Below are 23,353 nucleotides of genomic sequence, written 5' to 3' on the forward strand. Positions count from 1 at the left end.
TTGGCATTTGACGCTGGCCTTCATGGCAGGATTTACGCAAGCAAACGTTACTAATTGGCATTTTTCAGCGAGATAATTCGAGGTCAGAAACGTCCCTTTCAGCATACGGTAACTCACTGAAAGCACTCACCACAATGGAGCCTTAACAAATGTGCTAACTTTTGAAGCGACAGCCGAGCTCCAGGAAACGACACCTGGCTCCAATCAGTGGAGTAATAGGACGACACACAGTTATTTTCAGTTGAAGCCCAAACATCGAGTTCTACAGATTGTACAATATTATGACATATTGTAGTCGTCAGTAAAGAGAAATTCCGATTCTTAGGCTAACATTAAAACCATGGAAACAGCCGAAACATGAGCCTTTAAAAGTCAAAGCCTCTATTGTATCCGTCGGATTGAGTGGTATTTCACCAGAGATCCTCAAGCCGGTGCCCGGAGCCAGTGGATCGCGCAAATCAACGCCCCCTTGTGCACTGGCGGTGTTGATCATTTTCGTAAGGATGTCTCATTTTCGATTTGCCTTTGGATGCTAAGATTTGAAAGGATTTTCTCTATTTTGTGCTCTTTATCGTAACATTCATTTTCTTTCTCTCGGTACTACTGAAATGCTTTTGAAATACGCGGCATCTAGTTTTCGTTGATAATTCTCGGGTACCACATATGGATTGCATGTATCCTGCTGACGGTTAAATTTTGAGTTCAGTCCACTCTATTTAATAAACAGCAACGAAAATTCGGATTTTTGAGAAAAAAAAATACGCATAGATTCTGTGATAAACGGCGGCCTGCTGTTAATGCCAAGAAATGTAATAAGCAGAATTTCATCGAAAAATATCGGCGAGATTTCCAGCGTAGAATGACTTTCAATTACTTCAAAGTCAACACCGCCGTCCTTGTCGTTTTGACTTCCAATGTCCTACTTGATGCGACAGCAGGACATCGCACGACTATCGAGACAAGGAAGCGCTTACTTTCGTAAGTGCGGGCGGGGAGTCGAAGGAGTTCGATGCACAGCCGTGCTGTAACATATTACCTATAGGCTTAGCAGTGCTAGAAAACCTGACTCCAGTGGTCAACACCGATGACAAAGTTTGTATCGTGATGTATGGTTTGCCGTTCATTGTAGGGAAGGGGGCGGGAGGGGGAGTCGTTCTTCCCGAATATATCGGGCATTGTTTGTGTGGAGTGACGTAATTTTGCAATAAATATCGAGAGGTAGTTTATCTTAAACGTTTGCATTTCGAACGACACGCAAAGAGCTGGGAGTGATGGACGGCCGAAAATTTTCATCAACAGACTATAAGGTACATGGCGCCTCGGGGACAGATATTCGGACTCTCAAACTTTTAAAATTCTTTTCTGATCTACCACTTGTGGGGGCTTATTTTGAAGCTCTTGGAGGAAGAAAATTTTTCACAGGCTTAATTTTATAAATTGAAAATTTTATTTTTGCTCCATAGAGTTAACACAGGGATGGCGGCCATTTTGAATTTCAAATATCGGTAAATCTTGGGTAATTTGTATCTCTAGTACTAAAATTTGCACCGTGACCCCTGATTTTTCTTGATTTTGAAAGAGAAAGGTTGAAAGATCCCTTAAGGAAAGTTTGAGCAAAAGTTTAAGTCTTTCACTTTCGTGGCGCATACTACCTTAAGGTAGTTCGCGCCTTGGAAATGAAAGACTTTGTTCAAACCTTTTGTAAAGACACTTTAACCAGTTCCCTTTCTAAATGAAATAATAAAATCAGGGGTGGTAATACCACGCAGAATCTGATACTAGAGAAACAAATGATCCACATTTACCGACACTCGAAATTCAAGACGGTCGCCATTGTGTGAATTCCTTGGGGACATGTTTAAAAAGGTGATGCTGCGAACACAAAATGCTCAAACTGTTAACTCTCAGATCGTTACAGACACACAGTATACATACAATTTGTGAGGTATACCAATGAATTCACATACCAGTTACGTTACTGGTATACACAGCGACTGCAACTAAGCCGATTTTGAGCAATAGTAGCGATAGATGATTTAGGCCTATGCAAATTATTAAACGTACTTTGAATAATATTAAAATTCGGACTGGAAGCAAGAACTTTGCTTCCACTCAGATTTTTAATGTATTTTGAAGTTGCCCCTTACGCCAATTACGTCTTTCCTACAGTCATTTGTTTTCTAAAATTCCGTTCTGCGCCTACATGCCCCATAAACGTGTAAATATGCCTGAGGCTTATGTAGACAAATCTATGGGGCACGTAGGCGCAAAGCGGAATTTTAGAAAACAGGCGACTGTGGTCTTTTCCCTCTACCCACAGGCAAACTCTCGAAAAACTATAAAGTTGTATTCACTGCCAGATATTGTGGGGTTTCCGCACGTCGCCCTTGAGCAAGAGCATAAAGTTTCCCTACACGCCAATAAAGAAAACATCGTCCACGAACCCACCAGCTGATGCGGGAAAGGTACCCATCCCCGCAAAGGAATTTTTAACAATCTTATTGAGCGGCCGACTTGGAGTTACTGTACAGGACTTTTCATAACAGATCATTCAGAAGAAAATGTGAATAACTAGAAAATTGCAGAATACGTACAACTACAAAGAGAGGGTAATTACAAGAGAATATTTTTTCTTATATAGTCTATCAAGTAACATTTGAAGGTATATACACTAGTCTAAGTTTCTGTAGGGAAGACACTCCACACTTTAGACCAGAAGTGAAACCTATGTTGACCAGGCTATGAAATCCATCTTGGTACATAACAGTCCTGCCGATACGCAGGCCGTGCACAGTAATCTTGAATATCGCCATTAAGATCATACAAGATCATCTGGCCCTGAAAACGCACTCAGCACTTTTGCATGATTCCATTTGCACAGTGCAGCAACACACAATCTCACTGGTTTCGGAATCTATGCAAGGCTGTTGACATTTATCCAAGGATGGACAATTGGAATGGTAATCCTTTTTGCATTCGTGACGTCAGATACTCGTATGACGTTTACTGCAGTGGGCAGGGCATACAAACATTTTACCCAGAATTCCACTTTCCCTTTACATGCAAATATCAGATTATGTGAACCTACGATATTTGCAAATGCAGCAAGGTTGTAAAAGGAATTCACAGTACTGTATGTGCTTACAGGAAAACCGTCGTCGGAACTGCGGCTGTGCGAGTTTCTTGTTTACAAACAATGTATTTCATACACGATATCTAGATGCACCTCATCATCAGAGCTGCAACATTTAAATTATACGATGTAGATTACGACAGACATCTTTTAACTTTCGTCAATTACCATCATATATTGGATACAGTATTTACATATGTCGTATGGGTCCCATACGACCTTTGAGGGCAGTTCTGACTACTATTAAAGTCTGTAATGTTTCACCCCCTCAACACACACATTTTTACCACTCTTACACGAGGCCAAATGAACAAAACTTAGTCAAATTCATACCGGACTTGGAGAACTACATGTGCTCACGTGTTTTACGACAAGTTCATTAATAGTAGTACGCTTCATAGAAAAATAAGATATCTGTTATATCATTATATGTACCAGGTTTCATCAACTTTCGCAAAGTACTCTCAGAGTTAAAACACTAATTACAAAACTTTATTTAATATGCAAATGAGCTGTTTATTAACTCAATACTTCGCAGTACAATTTGATATCTATCAGATCAACATCTGTAGCACGTTTCGTTAAATTTAATGCTGTAATCTTGGAGTAATATCACTAATTACAAAGTTCATTAAATATGCAAATGAACCCTTAATTAACTTGACACTGTTCAATGTTTCATAACACAATAATATATTTATCCGATCAATATCTGTAGCAAGTTTCACCAAATTTGGTGTCGTAAGTTATATACCTAATTACAAAGTTTATTAAATATGTAAATGAACCCTTAATTAACTTCACATAACTATGTGCTTTACAACATAGTCAGATATCTGTCGGATCATTATCTGCAGCAGATTTCATCAAATTCAGTGCATTTATTTCGGAGTTATATGACCAATTATGAAACTTCATAAAACATGCAAATGAGCTATTTATCAATTTGACACAGCTTAATGCTTCTCAGTACAATTAGATATCTATTAGATCAACATCTGTAGCTCATTTCATTAAATTAAATTAATCTGTCGGATCATTATCTGCAGCAGATTTCATCAAATTTAGTGTATTTATTTCGGAGTTATATGACTAATTACGAAACTTCATAAAATACACAAATGAGCTATTTATCAATTTCACACTCACGCTCAATGATTGAATAATGCTTCTCAGTACAATTAGATATCTATCAGATCAACATCTGTAGCACGCTTCATCAAATTTAATACTGCAATTTTGGAGTAATATCACTAATTACAAAGTTCATTAAATATGCAAATCAACCCTTAATTAACTTAAAACTGCTCGATATTTCATAGCACAATTAGATATTTATCAGATCAATATCTGCAGCAAGTGTCACCAAATTTGATGCCGTAATTTCAGAGTTATAAACCTAATTACAAAGTTCATTAAATATGTAAAATAACCCTTAAATAACTTCACACGACTGAATGCTTTACAACACACTAAGATATCTGTCGCATTATTATCTGCAGCAGATTTCATCAAATTCGGTGCTGTTATTTCGGAGTTATATGACTAATTACGAAACTTCATAAAATATGCTAATGAGCTATTTATTAACTTGACACTGCCAAATGCTTCTCAGCATGATTAGATAATTATTAGATCAATATCTGTAGCAGGTTTCACTGAATTGAGTGCTGTAATTTCAGAGTTATACACCTAATTACAAAGTTCATTAAATATTCAAATGAACCCTTAATTAACTTCACACTACTAAATGCTTAATATCACAATTAGATATCTGTCTGATCAGTATCTGCAGCAGATTTCATCAAATTTGGTGCAGTTATATCAGAGATATGAGACTCATTACAAAACTTCATTAAATATGCAAATGAGCTATTCATTAACTTGACACTGCCAAATGCTTCTCAGTACAATTAGATATATATCAGATCAATATTTGTTGCATGTATCATCAAATTTGGTGCTGGAATTTCAGAGTTATGTCACTAACTTTAAAAGTTCAATAAATATGCGAATGAGCAGATAATTGACATGACACTCACAGTATCATCATGATGTTCTGAGATTGTCATCTGTGAAAAGTTTCAAGAAATTTTGTTCTGTATTTCTTGATACATGTCCACACTGTCATTATGGTCTCCGTAGGGAAACCCTTATATGAAAAAAATAGTGACAATGTCACTGTTCGCTCCCATATAGTTATCAAAACAAGCCAACAATTGTATGAAACATGGACATACATACAGACAGACATACACAGACTGGCGCAGAGTGATGACATTGGCCCTCAAGTGTGCCTCGGCCCATGGAGAGTGATAAAGATATAACAAACAGCTGAATGTAATGATAAAATACTTAAATATAGGTGAACAGGCACTCAGGGTGAATATGTTACAGCAATTTGATTAGTTTCTTTTCTTTTCTACTTCTGTGATAATTTTTAAGACACTCAATCCACAAGGCAGTTTATGTATTGACAAATGTTATCTTTTACAAGCACACAGCATATTGTTCTTGATTTTTCATTTACAATATTTGACATAGACTGAAATACATAACATGCAACCAATGTTCACATTTTGCCCATACACCAGATACATGAAGAGATTTCAACATACAATGGAACCTGTTTACTAAATATCAAAGCAATCAGACTAGTAAATTTTGAGAAACAAATTTTTTGACCAAAAATGAGAAAAATTGCCCTTAATATACAAAATTGTAGATACCATCCTAATTTTGATATATCTAATTAACATAAACCCTAGAAAACTGTACACTAAATATCAAAGCTACCAGAACAGTAGTTTAAGGAGAACAATTTTTTTGTGTTGCAGTGTTGCTCTTTTTCGTTTTTACTAGTCCCATATTACTGTAATTTTGTTGTTTTTTAGATTCCTGATGAAGATTCCCTGTGTGGAATCGAAACGTCGAAGTTTTAGAAATAAACTCTATTTTGGAACAGAGTCTTGTTTTTTCATCCGCTCAATACTACTCTCAAGACCAAGTTTCATTGCCACCTAGTACCTGCTACTGTAGTTGGACTGACACCAGTTCTAAAAACAAACTCAATTTTTTTGACCAAAATGGCAAAAATTTACCAAAAAATAAAAAAATAGCCAGTTTCAACCTAACTTCAATACATTATATCAAGATATTCAGTGATCTCCCCAGGATTTCTGATAGAGTGGCGGCTAATTTGCACAACAATAAATGTAATTGTTATGGTAATGAGTTTCTATTGTTTACCAAAAATTTATAGAGTGGCGGCCACCACTCTATAATAGCTCTGGGGAGAACACTGATATTATCTTAGATACCTGTATACCAAATATCAAAGCTATCAGATCAGTAGTTTTTGGATAAAAAAAATTTTTGACCAAAAATTGGGAAAATTGCCCCAAAATTACAAATATGATAATATCAATACAATTTACACAAACTTGACTGAGGTCATCCTGAGGAACATGAATATTGACTTTCAGAGCGATCGGACGAGCGATTTCAGAGAACAAGATTTTTTGACTAAAAACGCAAAAAAATACCCTAAAAATACAAACATGCAAATTTCACCCCAATCTGTGCACACATCATTTAGGATACCTAAAGGAATCTGCATACCAAATTTCAATCCAATCTGACCAATGCTTACTGAGTTTTAGCCATTTGCAGGATTTTTCCTTTTTTCCCCCTCATTTGCATATTTTTGGCACTGACATGTTCATTTGAACAATTTAGATCTCCACCCCTAGGTGCACCTGTACACCAAATACTAAGACGGCAGCCATTGCGGTTTAGGAGCTTTTGATCTGGACGGACTAACAGACATACATACATACATACATACACACAGACGCCATTTTCCCACTTATAAGAATACCTCCCATTTGCATATATACATATGCATATATGGGAGCTAAAAACCGATATTGCATAACTTCATTAATATGCAAGCCACTCACCAAAATTTAATCAGTTCTTGTAATTAGCATATGGTACATGTCTACCAAATCTGACTTGAATCTGTTCAGGCATTTCTGAGTTATCGTGTAAACAGACAGACAGACAGACAGACAGACAGATACACAGAGAGAGAGACACACACACACACACACACGGACAGACAGACAGACATCGCCATGACACTAGCCCACATGTGTGGACATGCGAGCTAAAAATGCATGTATGATACCCAATCAGAAATCAGACAGTCTCATAAAAAAAGAAACAATACACTTACAAAGCATGGAATGTTTGTAAAATTATATATTACAGCTTTTAGGAAATATTTAAAAAAACATGAACATTTATAGTCCAATTATAGCAACATTGTATTCTGTAAAATTTGAAGAAATTCAGAGCAATAAAAATTCAAAACCTGACAGTTGTTAGGTCATGACTGAAGGCATGTGAAGCTTTAAAAAGCTTCATTATCACTTGATTTTGTCCTGAACCTAAGAATAAGATTTATTGTTCCCTCAAACACATGATCCTATGGCATTTTCATAGAACTAAAACCTGTACCACAGAATGATTGTAGGATTTCTATGAGACAATAATGTAATACATATGAGTCTATGTAGAAAATACTGCTGGAATTCCCTGTTTTCAAAACAGAACAATGTCGCATTTGATCTAACTTAACATACCGCATGGTGATCAGTCCTGATTTTATTCAAGATTATTAAAGCCCCACTAGCTGTATCTTTTAGCATTATTTTTATGATTTTCTTTCAAACTAAAATAAGTTTGTGAGAATGTATCAATTTAGGTGTGTGTACACTTATTATTAACTACCAGCTGGGACTGTATGTGCAGTTTTGAACAAGATAAAGATTACACTGCAATTAAATGTTTGCACAGGCCCATGTGAAAAGGCAAAAACTGTGGATACTGTGCATATCTCAATTGAAATCTTCACATAAACTGCACAGAGTAGTCCAATGCAATGTATAGGGCCATGCATTAGGAAACTATTCCTTTGTGAAACATTTGACAAGTAAATTCAAATTTTAATAGTATTTCGATTTCCTGCCATTTTCGGAAGTTGGTAATATTACAAAGGAAATAGAACATAAATATGTCACAGCCCACATGCCTTCAGAACGTAGAATTCAGAGAAAACCAGGGGAGAATAGGAAGATATTTTGAGGTCAACAAATTTCAAGAGTTACAGCTAGTGGGGCTCTAAATAGATGATTAAAAGTTTCCATCAGGGATGCTGAGGCAAAAGTTTCAAACTTTCTTGATCCGTTAAAAAACCCAAACAACATGAAGACTACTGTGTTCCTTGTGTGGACTGTCTGACCTACTTAAGTTGGGACTATCAGTGTCTGAACTTGAACCATCACATCTTGAACTTGTAGTAAACATAGGACCAATGATAACAAAAGTAAATCTTAACCCTGATTCTGAATTGTCAAAATTGGTCGACCCCACAAGTCATCAAACAATCTTCTTTCCAGTTCCAAAGATGAAAAAAATGAACCATCCGATGAAAGATATACATGCCGTGGAACAGAAAACAGCTGGCCAGCTATGTAAGTATTCCAGAAGGTGTCCAGCTGCATAAACTCCAATAAATCCTGGTATTGCACCAGCTGTATTCATTAAACCTGAGGAGTAAAAATAAATTATTTCATTAACATGACTTCAGTTTCAGTTCATTTTTGCCAGTGGGCGCAGTGTCTCTTTGACCTTCCAAATGTACTTCATAATTTTTGCTTAGAGATAGCCATATTTTTTTGGTGCATTTTTTACCACTCAAAGGGTGCATAGTATCTGTAATGGTTGTATCTATCACTTCTAATATATGTTGCAAATTAAACCGATGCACTCGAAAATTAAACCAGTAATTTTAAAAATACCGCAATTATACGGTGTCGCTCAAATTTGATCAGAATTGGTATATACCAGTATGGGCTACCAATGATCAACAATAAATGTTGTTTCTATCTGTTCAGTGGAGGAAAATTCTACGTTGATGTTATGGCAATGATTTCTGCACAGTACAACCAGAAAAACAACAAGAAATATTTAAACCAGAAAAAAAAGAATGACAAAAGTAAATAAGGTCTGAAACTTTAGGTACTGGAGGTCAACTTTAGCAACATGCATAGCAGAAACAGTTAGTCCCTCTTAGTTGGACCATAGACAGTCTTCCCCCCTCTACTGTCTATGGTTTGATCTGGTCTGTTAATATGTAACAGTTCATAAACAATGACAGGATATGACTCAAGCCTGTTTCAGACACTGGCCATCACTCCTGCACATTTGCAGGATTTCGCTTTTTCTTACCTCATTTGCACATTTTTGACACTGACATGTTCATTTGAACAAATTCACATCTCAACCCCTGCATCTACCTGTACACCAAATACTGAGATGGTAGCTTTGGCAGTATGGGAGCCTTTGTGTGTGACGGACATACATCCGCACATACCCACAAATATACAGACATACAGACATGCAAATCAGATGCAAATGAACTGATTCAGCTTATACGATAACCTCACATTGGTACACCAAATGTGAGCTAAAAACTGAAAAACATCAGGAAGCCATACTCAACCATTAGTAGGAACCAAGTGTTCTAAGAAAATAAATTGACAGGCTATGATTTAAGGTTTGCACCTCGAAAATGAACTTAAAACTTTCACTCAAACTTTCCTCACACAAACTTTCAACCACTGTCTTTCAAAATTAAGGACGAAATCAGGGGTCATAGTGAAAATTTTGGTATGAGAGAAACAAATTACCCAACATTAGCCGGTATTTGAATCTCAAAAATGGCTGCCATCCTTATGTTATATCTATGGGGGAAAATAAAATTCCCAATTTTCACAAAACTGAGCCCGCAAAAACTTAACCCTTTCAGTGATGTAATTTTTCCAACCAAAATTTCAGTGCTACATTTTACCCATTTTTATGAACTTTTCTGTAATTTTTTTGATAATTTTGGAGCAAATGGACATAAAATTTCATTGCCTACAGTTTCTTATCAAAATTTTTGCAAAAATCTGAAAAAAAATTGACTGGGCCAGGGGTACATTTTGTAAAGGCTACAAAAATTGACTTTGGCGCTCAAAGGGTTACTTTACTTCATAAGCTTCAGAATGATCACCCACAAGGGCTAGGCCAAAAGAATATTGTTAAAATTTGAGAGTCCGAACATCTATCCCCAAGGCGCATTCTACTTATTATTACATGATGCAATTTACAAGGACGGGCTATTTGAATTTCCAGAGAAAAATGTTATCAGAGAGTAGCAGCCAATCACAATCAACACGTTTCAAGAAATGACGACAAACAACCAATCCTGGTTGATGCTGGTTAGGAAATGGGGACTCGCTGGTATTGATAATTTAAGCTTTATCCCATTCACCACCTTGGTTTGGTCCAAACTCATTGTTCTCAATGTTGATTGTGGACCTGCTTACTGGGAATCGGGGATGAACAGGTTAAGTCCCCGCCTGAGCCTCTGAGCTTTAAGTTTGCGTGGGCCAAACATGAATATTATCAAAGGGTGGAGAAAAACTCACCAAATACAGCACCGGCAAAGTCTGGGGCAATGTCCTGTGCATTTGCAAAAACCCCAGCGAGTCCAAAAGACTGAAAGATAAGAGCAGCTGTTGCACACACAACTGCTGTGTAAAATGTTTCTGCCATGCTTATTGCTATAAGACAGACTACTACACCACTACATTCCAGTGTCTGTGAAAAAAACAAAATAAAAGAATTTTACGGTTCATACAGTGGGGCTACTATTTTGGGAAAGAATACTTTTGGCGATTTTATATCAACAAATTTGACTTGGTAACTGAAGTGAAAACATGGAAAGTGAGTAATCCTTTTTTGAAAACTCCCATTCAAAAGCATACTACTTGATCGACCATGTTGCATTATACCGGTATGATCAGAATAACTTCCCATACTTCACTATTAAAGTCATACAAAAGACATTCAAATCCTGAGAACTTGCCAAATATTTTTATTTCATCTCTAAAAGTCTACTGCAAAAGCATGTTTCTGGGGATCCTAAATATTTTCTGAAATGCCAAATAAATATTATTATTATACATCTACCATCGAGAACAATAGAATTTTGCGTGCACTAAAAAAGCCCGTTCTGTAACACGTACGGTTTCAAGGCACCCCATCCTCTGCGGCTGTATCTGCGCGTTCACTGTTGAACGGTTTCAAAAGACTCATTGGACAAGTGCCAGAACATATCTCACGCGCTCTGTACGTATGTGTGTAGTGCACACACATAATCCAGAACTTGCAGAAGCGCGTCCGAGATAGCGTTCCACACTTGCGCCATAAATCGGAAGAAAAATTATTGACATTAGACAGGTTTGGCTACACGTTTTACGTGAACGTGAACACGTAGAATCCACGTTGCTGTTGGCGTACAAGTTCGCGTGCAAAAATCCGTTTGGCTACACATTACGCCACCCGTTTTTGTGGCAATCGCAAGAAATGATTCGGCTCGGCTTGGGTACACGTAGTCTGTTTCCGCATCACAGGGATAGCTCAATGGTATACCAGTTATGCTACGAATCTACGAAGAAATTTCACTTAAAAATAACGAAAATACATGAATCATGTATCCAACTAACAATGTGCTTGAATGATTCACAGTTCATATCATGTTTTGATACCTAAAAATGAGAATAAATTTACACATTTACAAATTACGTGAAAACAGCTGTCTCCACGTAAATACGCGACGCCAGCTCCTTGTTCGTGGAGAATGTACGCACAAGTCGATGACATCATCGCAGTAATTAGTGACGTTATGCGTTCACGTTCACGTAAAACGTGTAGCCGAACCTGTCTTTTGTACGAAAACGGCCACTACTCTTACAATTTGATGCCCCAGTCACCAATGTAAGATGTATAATAATAAGGTTATTACGAAAATACCGCAAAGGATGCACTCCCCTGCTTCACGTCAGGCGATACGCTGCGCCAATGTCCTCGTGCATCTTTTGGGGTAATTTCGTAATAACCTCATATTATTGATAAGGTTCTTTTCTGTTTATTCTGGCAACAATATGGCATAAAGTTTTACAAAGCCATTAAATGCACAGACAAGATGCAAACCAACTTGACGTGGATGGTTTTAACATGTACACATACTGATAAATATTGTTTGCACTTTACACATGAAATATATATTGTGCTTTTGTATATCAATGCTCTAATATGTCTGTAACATAGTGCACAATTTTAGGTCAATGAATATTCACCATTGACCAAGAATCATTACAACGTGATGAACTTGTTCATATTTTCTACAATATAAGGCTATAGCTGTAGCGTTTGAGGATTTTTTCATTATTTTCCTATTTTATGTCCATTGCAGTTTCTAGTACTCCTCTCCTAAGTATGTTGAGATACACAGTATTCAGCTTGTCAACTCAGTCTGTACATGTGTAGACTGCATTGTTATTGTTGACAAGTGAATTCTGGTCTGGACTAGAATTCACATATAAATAATACAGTTCATTTAAGATGTAGAGACACTGTGTTGAAAAACTAAAACATGCAAAAACAGTCCAAGAAAATCATTCAAATCCCAATATCTGCGAGCGTGTAATAAACCGATCTCAAAATATCCTCAGTTTTCCAAGAGTTTTCTTTGAATAAGACCCATTAAAGACTGAAAAAATGTATAACGCTGCCTTGAATATTGAAAGTGACATGCAATTCAAAAGTTTTAACATCATTATAGATTTCCCGCAATTTTCAAAAACTAATCATATGACAGAGAAAATAAGGAATACAACAACAAAATGCCGGCTATCGTGTGTTGTGCATTTAAGTAAATGGCATCATGCTAATTTCTGGTATGATCACGATGTGTATGTGCAGGAAATACTGTTTCCGTATTTTTCTATGGGGCGCCATTTTATGAGTGTGGCACCCGTTTATTATTCAGCCTGTTAAAACATGATCCAAATCGGTGAGCAGTGATACTTCTATACATGTCCTTCAGTTGGCACATTTACATGAACCAACTTTGGTTTGAAAATAAAATCATGAAAATAATGCATAAAATAAGCAGCTATTGGGGCTTTAAAAGTTGTAGCTACTAGCCCTTTAATGGTACATTTATACAACAAATCAAATATTGGATTATGTCTATATTGATTTGTGGAAACGTGATTTCAATGTCAAAGAGTGAAATTATAAGAACCCAGTAATATGTCGTCATTTCTTTGTGGACTTTTGGTAGTGGAATAGTGATAAAACAGATACTTACATGTAAACATTTTCTGGCCACTGTGACTGAATACCCTGATGAAATGATTTTATCGGCTATAAAACCAGATAATATACTGGATGGCACACACAGCAGCCATGGTATTACATTGAAAACGTAACCCTACAGAGACAAAAGACAAATGGCATGTAAAGTCTCCTGGTATTTTCTGACTGTATTAATCTTCTGAGAAATAGATGTACCAGTCCATTGCAAGTGAAATGAGTCTAACACAGTATAGTGGTGGCGTATGGTTTACTGTGCTATTCAAAACACTGACGACAAGAAGCCATGTGACTTATGTCAAAATGAAACGTCCTGAAAATATCTGAAACTCATTCTTGAAATAAGGAGAAAAATTTTGCTAAGGAGACTATATTACATTATTCATAAACAATTAGCATATCATGAATATGCATTAGTTGCAGAGGTTAATGTGTAAGGAGTTAGACATGCCACTGTATTGGCAAGGGTATTATGATGAGCCTGGCTCATTTTTAAGGGCCAACCAAAGGTCTGCTGTATATCAAGTGACAATATATGTAATTATCTCATACCAGTATATTGATGGCGCAAATACAGCAATCTGATTGGTCAAGACGTGAAAATATGCTACATTCCCGATATAGCATGGTTGGTACACGCTAGCGCTCTCGGCAAGAGTAAATGTTCTTTTTTGACATTTCAATATACTATTATGATATAATAGCAATGAACCACACCTATCAACACTATACCTCTGGGTTGTGACCAGTTCACTGCGTATACCGTATGCACTCACTATCGGTCATGCATATATGCCGTAAACTGGTCATGATCAAAAGCTAGTGGTATACTGTCGCTTGGTGTGGTTTATTGCTTAGATAGATCACTGCTGATCTCTGGCACAAAACAGTGAACACTGAAATCAAAGTCTTCTTGTGTAACACACTCAGCAGAGTTGAGAGCATTTTCCTGACAGTTGATATACACTTTCAATTGCTCAAACCAAATTACACAACATATGAAGTGTACAATCAATGTGCTATATTCAGTTACTTACATTTTCATCGGGAAATTTTTCACTGAAATATGTTGGCAGCCATGAGAACAGTAAATGAAAGACATAATTTAAACAGAATCGACCCAGGATGAGAGCCCTGAAAGAGTAAAGCAAAAAAATTTCAAATAAATTTATGACCATATTGTAGAATCATGAACTGATAACCTTCCTTTGTCGGCTAAGGAGTTTGAATTTCACTTTTATTGGTAGTTTTTTCATGTCGTTCAGAAAGAAAGGTTCTGATGATAAAATTCCATTGTCACCACCAAATGCTGTAATTGTCAGCACTGCAAATACTGGTGATGACAATTTCCATCAAATTCGCTAATGGACAGGAAAAATAATTACAGGTGGAAACACACAGCAAAAAAAAAACTTCAGCAAAGATACTGCTTCAGAATCTCAATTCCTCATCAAATCTATATTACCTGTTTGCAAAACCTTTCAAATGTGCTGTTAAAATATGCATAGTCAATATTTGACAATTCAATAACGTTTGAATCTGGCAAACTTGTTAAAACACAGGAGGGACCAATTCAAATGTTGACCGGCAAATTTTTTTACTTAAATTTGCTGTGCAAAGTATGAAATGTAATCATAACACTGTCCTGTGTGTTGAATTGTGGATGAAGCTTCCCATATTTTGTTTTTATCCACCAAATACACATTTGAAAATACGACCACCTTGAAATTACGATCCCTTAACAGTTCAAAACGTCTATTGTTTATCAGTCTGACTCACCAAAAGGCTGAATGTGTCAACAAAACCTTCCACGGTACATCCTTCATCAAAACTTTTTGGTTGACAGGTTTTGATAATTGGCCATTTGATTGCTTGGTGTCATCTTTCTTGCCTTTTATTAGACAGAATTTGACCAACAGTGCCCATATTACACTCAAAGTCCCAAATGTGTAGAAGACACTATGCCAGCCATAGGTAGCTAATAAGAGTGATCCTACACTCCCTGACAACACATTTCTGCAAAAGATAAAAAAATCATGTTGATTTTCAATTCACGTTTCAATTTTCAATTCTCAAGTTAATCTTGCAGTCACTGTCTTACATTAAAATGAAGTCAATTCAGAGACCTCTGAATTATGCAGTATTGTTTACTAATTTTCTTGATCAGTTCGTTAATTCTGGTAATTCTGGATCTGGCATGATGACGGTGATATAACTGAACTGTTCAGAACAGTACATTATGTGCATGTGATCCTGCAGCTAATAAATGTTATATATTCTGCTGTGCCGAGCACACTGTCATTTTTTATAATAAGTTTCAAATGAGCATGAAAAAAACCCGACTGACACGACTACACTAGATCGATGTGGGGCAGATAGCAAACGAAACCCTTTCTTATTTTTGCCTAGTAATACTAAACACAAATTTATCACATATCAAATACTGTTATTACTGCTGCAATATCCACTGTAGAGTGTTTTGACAGCACAGTCCTCACCCAGTAGCAGTTCCAGCCATCACAGTCGTGTAAGTTCTGGACCTGCCAGATTTTTCAGAAAGTTTCTTGGACAGCAAACTGGCCAAGGCAGGATAGTGGAATGCTGGGGAAAAAAGAAATTGTAAATGAAAGAATATAGAATATATAAAGTTCTTATATATGTTAGAGTCATATAGACAGAGAAAACTTGTCAGGTTTGACTTCAGAGTCTTAAAACTCAATCAACTTCACCCATATTTTCAGATATATTTTACTCTGTTTGTTACATTATTATAGAGAGTGTCTTGTTCTATGGCAAAATCATGTTATAATGTCAGGTGCTCAACAATTATGATGTCCAGTGTAAGGTTTGTCAACACATCTGTATGTTTGTAATATCCCATTGTCATTGTTAGCCTATATGTGTATGTGATATATCCTCTATCAAGATTGGTGACCGAATTTTATTGTAGACTCAGATTTCATTTGTCAACTTAAACATTGCATTTTCTAAATAATCCAAATTGTGGTGGCAAAGTAACTAATTTTTTATTTGAACATACTTAAGGCAGAAAAGTGAGACAATATATGTGTTGAGTAAAATCAAAATGATGAAAATACCATCAAAAGTTATGTTCCTTTTATCAAGCAACCATGCTGGTCAGCAAATAGTCACAATAATTACCAGAAAATGAACAATTATTGGCTGACAGGAACTCACGAATGGTTGCTACACATGCAAATAATAAAAATTCCTTCAAAATATCACATTTTCATGAAAAGACAGTACTTGGAGACATACTTGCAATACTGTAATTTTCTGATCTCATATAGTTTGTGGATGAATATAGTGGAAACTTTGACTTGTAGAATCTGTTGAAAATTTTTATCACATTTTATTTCAAGACTGGCTTGCTAAGATCAAAATCCCACCTGGGACAAATGATGAGGACTGTGGTATATGGGACTTCTGAAAATGCGCTGTTGCATAAAAATTTGTGAATGAATGTATTATTTAACCAATCCACCCCTATTTGCAAATGGAGAGGTCCAACTTTACCATAGGAAAACAATGAGTTGTTCCTCAATTTCGGTGGTGAGAGGGTTTCACAACAGATGCTACGGGTAAATAATGATTGAAACACAGAAATCGGGTGGAATATCATGGTCAGTAATTTCTAGAGAAATATATGTACTCCTCTGTGCATGTTTATCCACATATATTTGTTGGTACTGCCAAAAACAGGGTGTCCAAAGCATCATGTTTCCACAGTGCACTGCAGTGAGTCAGAATGTGATATTTTTAATCTGGAGTAGGTTGACTACCCATACAGCAGTGGTAAGAGCACGTCGTTTTATTCTTGAGTAGGGTGACAAGTTTGGTACCAAACTCAGACCTTACGAAACATAGCGATCACTGAATTCTCTGAACTCTGTCTCACTGATTTCTGTTTGATAAGAGAGGTGCTCGGTGTCAAGTGTTATTCACTTCAGACCTTTCTCTGTCTCCTCTCCTTGCCAGAAGGAGAAGACAACATATGTTGAAATTGCATACAGTGTGCAAGTCTACAGGCCAAACACATCTTTCTGGATCATGGTTTCTTTCAAACTGGTGTCATAATAAATGATGTACCAAAAGATATTTATTTATGATTGTTTTAGTTCTGCAAGTTTAGTGCTAATTACAGTACATCATAAAACTGAAGGCAACATTACCCCTTTGAGTGCTGTAATTTTGCCCGCCAAAATTTTAGTGCAACATTTTACCAATTGTTATGAATTTTTCTGTAAGTTTTATGATAATTTTAGACCAAATGGACATCACATTTCATTTGCTACAGGTTTTTATCAAAATTTGGCAAAAATTCTGAAAAAAATTGACTAGTGTATATTTTATAAAGGTGACAAAAATTGACTTTGATGCATAGAAAACAGAAATTGGACAGACATCTGCTGTTTGACAATAAAAAATGCTTTGAAGGACATTCTGCACTCACATGACAGAAGTCACTTAAATGATCGAGGATCAATACGAGATCCCATGATGGCAGTCTTCTAAGAACTATTCATGAAGTAGGCAACACTCAAGCAAACTATAGAATACAAATAGTAATATTGATATTAATATGCATTAAAGGCATGTGTCTGGTATAACAGTGTGCCGATGGCATTGTATATTCAGATTTTACCCTTTCATCATCATGGTTTGGCCCAGGCCAATTGTTATCGGTAGTTAGTGTTGACCTCTTTACAGAAAATTTGGGGGTTAACAGGTTACAAGATGAATAGCTAGATTTTAGTGTGGTCAAACTGCTGTATTAACATATTTTGGTACACGTCACTGTGAACAAGTTGTAAATATCTCTACATTTAGTTAAATTTAAAAAATCGTTTTTTGTGTGAAGACATTTGTGTTGACTGTTTACTGGATTCAATATTGCTACTATGACAACAGCAAACGCATGATACAGCCTTAACATGTATGGTTGATTTAGCATACTCAATGAAGTAATATGCACCTGAAAGTGAAAAACTTAAACTTTTGCTCTAACTTTCCTCAAGGGATCTTTCAATCATTCTCTTTCAAAATCAAGAATAAAAATAGGGGGTCACCGTGCAAATTTTTGTACTAGAGAAACAAATTACCAAAGATTTACCGATATTAGAAATTCAAAATGGCCGCCATCCCAGTGTTAACTCTATGGAGAAAAATAAAAATTTTCGAATTTCGAAAAACTAAGCCGGTAAAAAGTTTTCTTTCACCAAGAGCTTTAAGATGAACCCCCACATGTGGTATATCAGAAGAGAATTGTAAAAGTTTGAGAGTCTGAATGTCTGTCCCCGAGATGCGTTCTACATTAACCCTTTCCCACCACGGTTTGTCCCAAATCCATTGTTTTCTATGGTAAAGTTGGACCTGTACACAGGGAACTGGGGTGAAAGGGTTAAGGTATAATGCTCCTGAAGGACATATATTTGGACTCCCAAACTTTTACAATACTTTTCTGGAGTACAGCTTGTGGGGCTCATTTTGAAGCTTTTTGAGTCAGAAAAGAAAAGTTTTCATCATCTTAGTTTTCTGAAAATAGAAATTTCGATTTTACGCCATAGGGTTAAGGCAGAATGGCGGTCGTTTCAAATTTGAAATATTGGTAAATGTTTCAGTTGGGCAATTGTTTCTCTAGTACAAAAAGTTGCACAGCTATCCTTGATTTGTATTCTTGAATTTGCAAGACTGTATAAATGAAAGTTTCATGAGGAAAGTTTGAGAAAGAAAAATTTGTCTCTCAATTCCAAAGAGTGTACTACCTTAATGGTGTATAATGGGACTCTGGGATCAGAAATCATGCCTTTAACTTGAGATGAACTGAACATGCACTTGACCTGCATCTGAATAAAATGACTGTAATGGCTTTGTTAAAGATGGTACCCCAGTAAATTACAGGCATACCCCTTAGAATGTTAGAACAATTATATTAGAGCACAATAGAGAAGGTACCGGGGTTATCTTTCCGAAACTTAGCAAAAAAACACAAGACTGTGAGTACAAAAAGTGGAAGTCAACCTTAACCCTTTGTGCTGTATTTTTTCCCACCAAAATTTTAGTGCAACATTTTACCAATTTTTATGAACTTTTCTGCAATTTTTTTGATAATTTTGGACCAAATGAACGCAGCATTTCATTGGCCACAATTTTTTATCAAAATTTTGGCAAAAATCTGACAAAATTGACTGCGGTATATTTTTAAAGGGGCAACAACAATTGACTTTGGCGCTCAAAGGGTTAAGGGTGTACACTTTTATAATTTACAGTGTACTCAATGTGCACAGATAGCAATTTATAGTTCTTACCTTGTATTGCAGCGAAAAAACACTCGGACACACACCAGAAACTGTAGCTGAGTACTTTTGACATTAAAAAAATACACAAAGTAGGGCATTAGGGCAGTAAGTGACCCCCAGCCAAGGGCAGCTGTGGTGACCACCCTGTCTCCACCAATGCGATCACTCAACCAGCCGGACAGAATCTGGGTTGATGCATAGCCCCAGTAAAAGCACGATAAGATAAGTCCCTGAAATAAATAGTACACATAAATATCATGGTTCATTTCTTACATATGTAATTTAAATAAAGGATGATAACAAGGAAATTTACAAGTATGCCATTACATATGTGAGTATCATGCATAATATTTCCACTGCCAAAATTTGATGTACCAGTAACCTTTGTTTATTTTTGGGTGCTTGCTCAGTGGGATCTTTACATGAGGACCTGGGGAAGGAGAGAAACAGCAGGGAGTGTAAACACTTACGAAATTTCTTGTTGCCTATTGTCTAACACTAACCGTAGAAGTACACACAAAGTCCCTTGGTATTTGATTATTACAGCTGTATATTGCCAATATTTTGATTTTTTTTATGGTCACCACAGAACAGTTTCACATTTCCAGATTTGTAGTACCATCATTGAGAAAGGTGATCAAATGTCAACTGTTTCTGCAACAAATGTTGGCATTGTATTAAGAAAGATATAATAATAATTTAAATACCAAAATGTTTTAACTACTCAACAAACTTCAAGGCAAAGTTACTACATGTATTTGCAATGGTTTTACTCATACAGATAAACAAGGAAATGGAAACGTATGGGTTGAATTGTTGTTGAGACTCGAATGATGGGACTAAAATCCAACAGTGATATATCAATCATATTTTGTGTTTAGTTATTGAAATATATTCATGGAAATGATAGGTGCATTCTGTAGGTCTATCCATATTTACTTACGGTTTCAGTTTTGTCCCAGTTAAATTCATGGGATAATTCCACGGCAGACAATGGCATGGAATTCCTGGCAGCAAAGGTCAGAACAGTCCCTGTGAATAACGCCAACGTCCATATCTGCCTCTCTGCTCTGTAGTTTAAAGACATGTACAGATGTAAAGAAATTAACATCATGTCAATATTCCATAGCACAGGGTTGCCACATTGAAATTTATTCTGCTTTTACAATACAGTCAATAATTTCAATGTGTGTGTTATGTTTCATAAATGGTCAAAACAGATCAAATTTTGATTTAAGGTACAGACCCGAGCAGAGGGTGGATGATTAGGGAAACACATACCTACATGTACAAAATCCTTTTTGTAACTTTTGGTCAGATTATCAGATATTGGACGCAAATCACGTTAATTTACTGATTTGGGAATCAAATATCAAGCATACCAAATTTCGCCGCATTAGCACTCAGGGTGTGGAGTATAATTCTATTCACTCTCATTGTATATTTGCTGGGAAGCTGCAGTCATCAATGCCGGGTTCTTGCATTAGTTCTCATTTATATTGACTATGGTCCTTTGTTTCCGTTTGAGACTTTAACCCTTTGAGCGCCAAAGTCAATTTTTGTCACCTTCATAAAATATACCCCAGTCAATTTTTTTCGGATTTTTGCCAAAATTTTGATAAAATACTGTAGCCAATGAAATATGATTTCAATTTGGTCCAAAATTATCCAAAAAATTTGAGAAAAATTAATAAAAATTGCCTAAATGTTGCACTAAAATTTTGGTGGGAAAAATTGCAGCACTCAAAGGGTTATAGGGCCAGTAGCAGTAACTTTTGACCATTGTTTTGCTATTTTTGTTTTTAATGTCAACCATGGATTCTTGTTCAATTCTCCAAAGTATGTTGAGATACACAGTATTCAGCTTGTCAACTCAGCCTACATGTATACATGTGAAGACTGCATTGTTATTATTGACAAGTGAATTCTGGTGTCCGGTAAATTTCAAATGTTACGAGTACAAATACATTTTACATGTATAGATGCTGTATTGACAAGCTAAAAAGCAAGAATTTCAACATTTTACAGTTACTGGCCCTATAAACAAATTATTCCATTTGATTTCAGATAAACTTGGCAAACAACGTGTGCCTTTTACTCACAGTTCCATCATCTATTAAATGACAATTCTCAAACAGCTCTGAGTTCATGGTTGGAAATACGCCACCAGTGGCAGAATTACAAAATACTTTTCTCCTTAAATTTCAGGCAAGAGATCTCCGTACAGAATATTAACTTTCCATATTCTCTTATCTCAAGAACAGTGCAATTGAAGACATGTAAAACTTGTACAACATCATTCTAATCTAAAGTCAAACACTTTGATTGGTAAATTGTGGGGTTTAACAGTCAGATAAAAGAAAACCTGTGGGAACAAAGTAATATCTCATTTGATGTAATTTATCTGTACTGGTATTAACAACCAGCGTGACTGTCAAAAAAGTGATCTATAGCTGTTGTTGCAAATAAACTGTTCACAATCGTAGTAATTATTGTCACTAGGTAATGGGCCAGTCAGTGGGGGTAATCTAACACATCTAATTTACATATATAGTGCTCGTATTTCCATATAAGGTTGCATTTCCATATGACATATTGATGGTCCTCAGAATAATTACCGGATGAGGTTTTTGGTATTTATTTCCTGAACATATATAATGAGAAGTGATGGTGGAAATTTAGTGTTATACTAATTGGGTGTTTCTCTATGAGCATCAAAAATATGGAGAGCTTAAAAACCACTTATAAAAGAAAGAAGAAAATATATGTTAGATATTTTTCATACTTGATCGTGTTTAAAACTTAACAGGAACTGTAACATTGATGACGTACGACTGGTACTATAAGCTTAATAGCTTATTATACCCACATTGGTAAAATTATGTTATAAAAACAAACCCGGACAAACGCGGAAGCCACTTACAGATGTTAGCCAGTAACAAGTGAGATGTAGCGACATTTTGACGACTTGCGTCATCCTTACATGACATAATTGCTAGGGCCACTTGGGCTGTCCTGACATGACCCATAACATGGGTGTAACCAAAGTCCCACAGTCCCTAGGCCCTGTGGTGTAACACTAAAACATTGCTACGGCATGACCTTTATCGTGAGGTCATGGCTAGTAACGCCATGCGTGGTTGTCAGGCAAACGTCGAACATTTACCGGTACCTAGTGCATATGACCTTTGATAACATACCGAGTCCAGTGAGCATTCTCCTCTTCCAATAACACCATAATCGGAAGAAGTACTATCCTCTGGCATTACGCACAAAGCAAAAAATTAATCTCGACTCCTTGAGCAAAGGTCCGGTGGTTGGAGGAACTGTGGGTAAATCAAGTGGCCAACTTTATCAGTGCCACGTCGTCTGCGACAGGTTTGTTCCTTTCCTTCCTCATACAGCTACGAACAGGTGCGAATCATGTTGTGATTAAACAAGAAATTTGGGACGCTGTATAGCAAACAAGGCGACGCTGAACATTTGAAATCACGGGGTAACCAATAAATCGCGAGTATTTTCGCCTGGTATGATCCATATGCGTTCTGCTGCCATTGACACAAGACTACCTAGACAGCAGCGCCCTCTCCTGGTAGTGGTATAACCCAATATTATGTTGACTTCA

The 23,353-nt window shown here is 36.4% G+C and overlaps 1 protein-coding gene across 1 annotated transcript; it reads right to left on the reverse strand.

Annotated features, from left to right (window-relative positions):
- Nucleotides 1-7,381: 7,381 nt before the first annotated feature.
- Nucleotides 7,382-23,306, reverse strand: LOC139133201 (voltage-gated purine nucleotide uniporter SLC17A9-like). Its single transcript, XM_070699640.1, has 9 exons — nucleotides 22,929-23,306; nucleotides 20,672-20,798; nucleotides 19,738-19,958; nucleotides 15,907-16,009; nucleotides 15,188-15,424; nucleotides 14,446-14,542; nucleotides 13,404-13,526; nucleotides 10,675-10,846; nucleotides 7,382-8,748 (listed from the first exon to the last, which is right to left on the reverse strand). Exons 3-9 carry the CDS (start codon nucleotides 19,799-19,801, stop codon nucleotides 8,579-8,581), a joined length of 966 nt encoding a protein of 321 aa, XP_070555741.1. The 5' UTR covers nucleotides 19,802-19,958; nucleotides 20,672-20,798; nucleotides 22,929-23,306; the 3' UTR covers nucleotides 7,382-8,578.
- Between the last annotated feature and the right edge of the window lie 47 nt (nucleotides 23,307-23,353).

Source organism: Ptychodera flava, chromosome 5, assembly GCF_041260155.1.
Source record: "Ptychodera flava strain L36383 chromosome 5, AS_Pfla_20210202, whole genome shotgun sequence".
In the NCBI taxonomy this organism is placed as follows: Eukaryota; Metazoa; Hemichordata; class Enteropneusta; family Ptychoderidae; genus Ptychodera; species Ptychodera flava.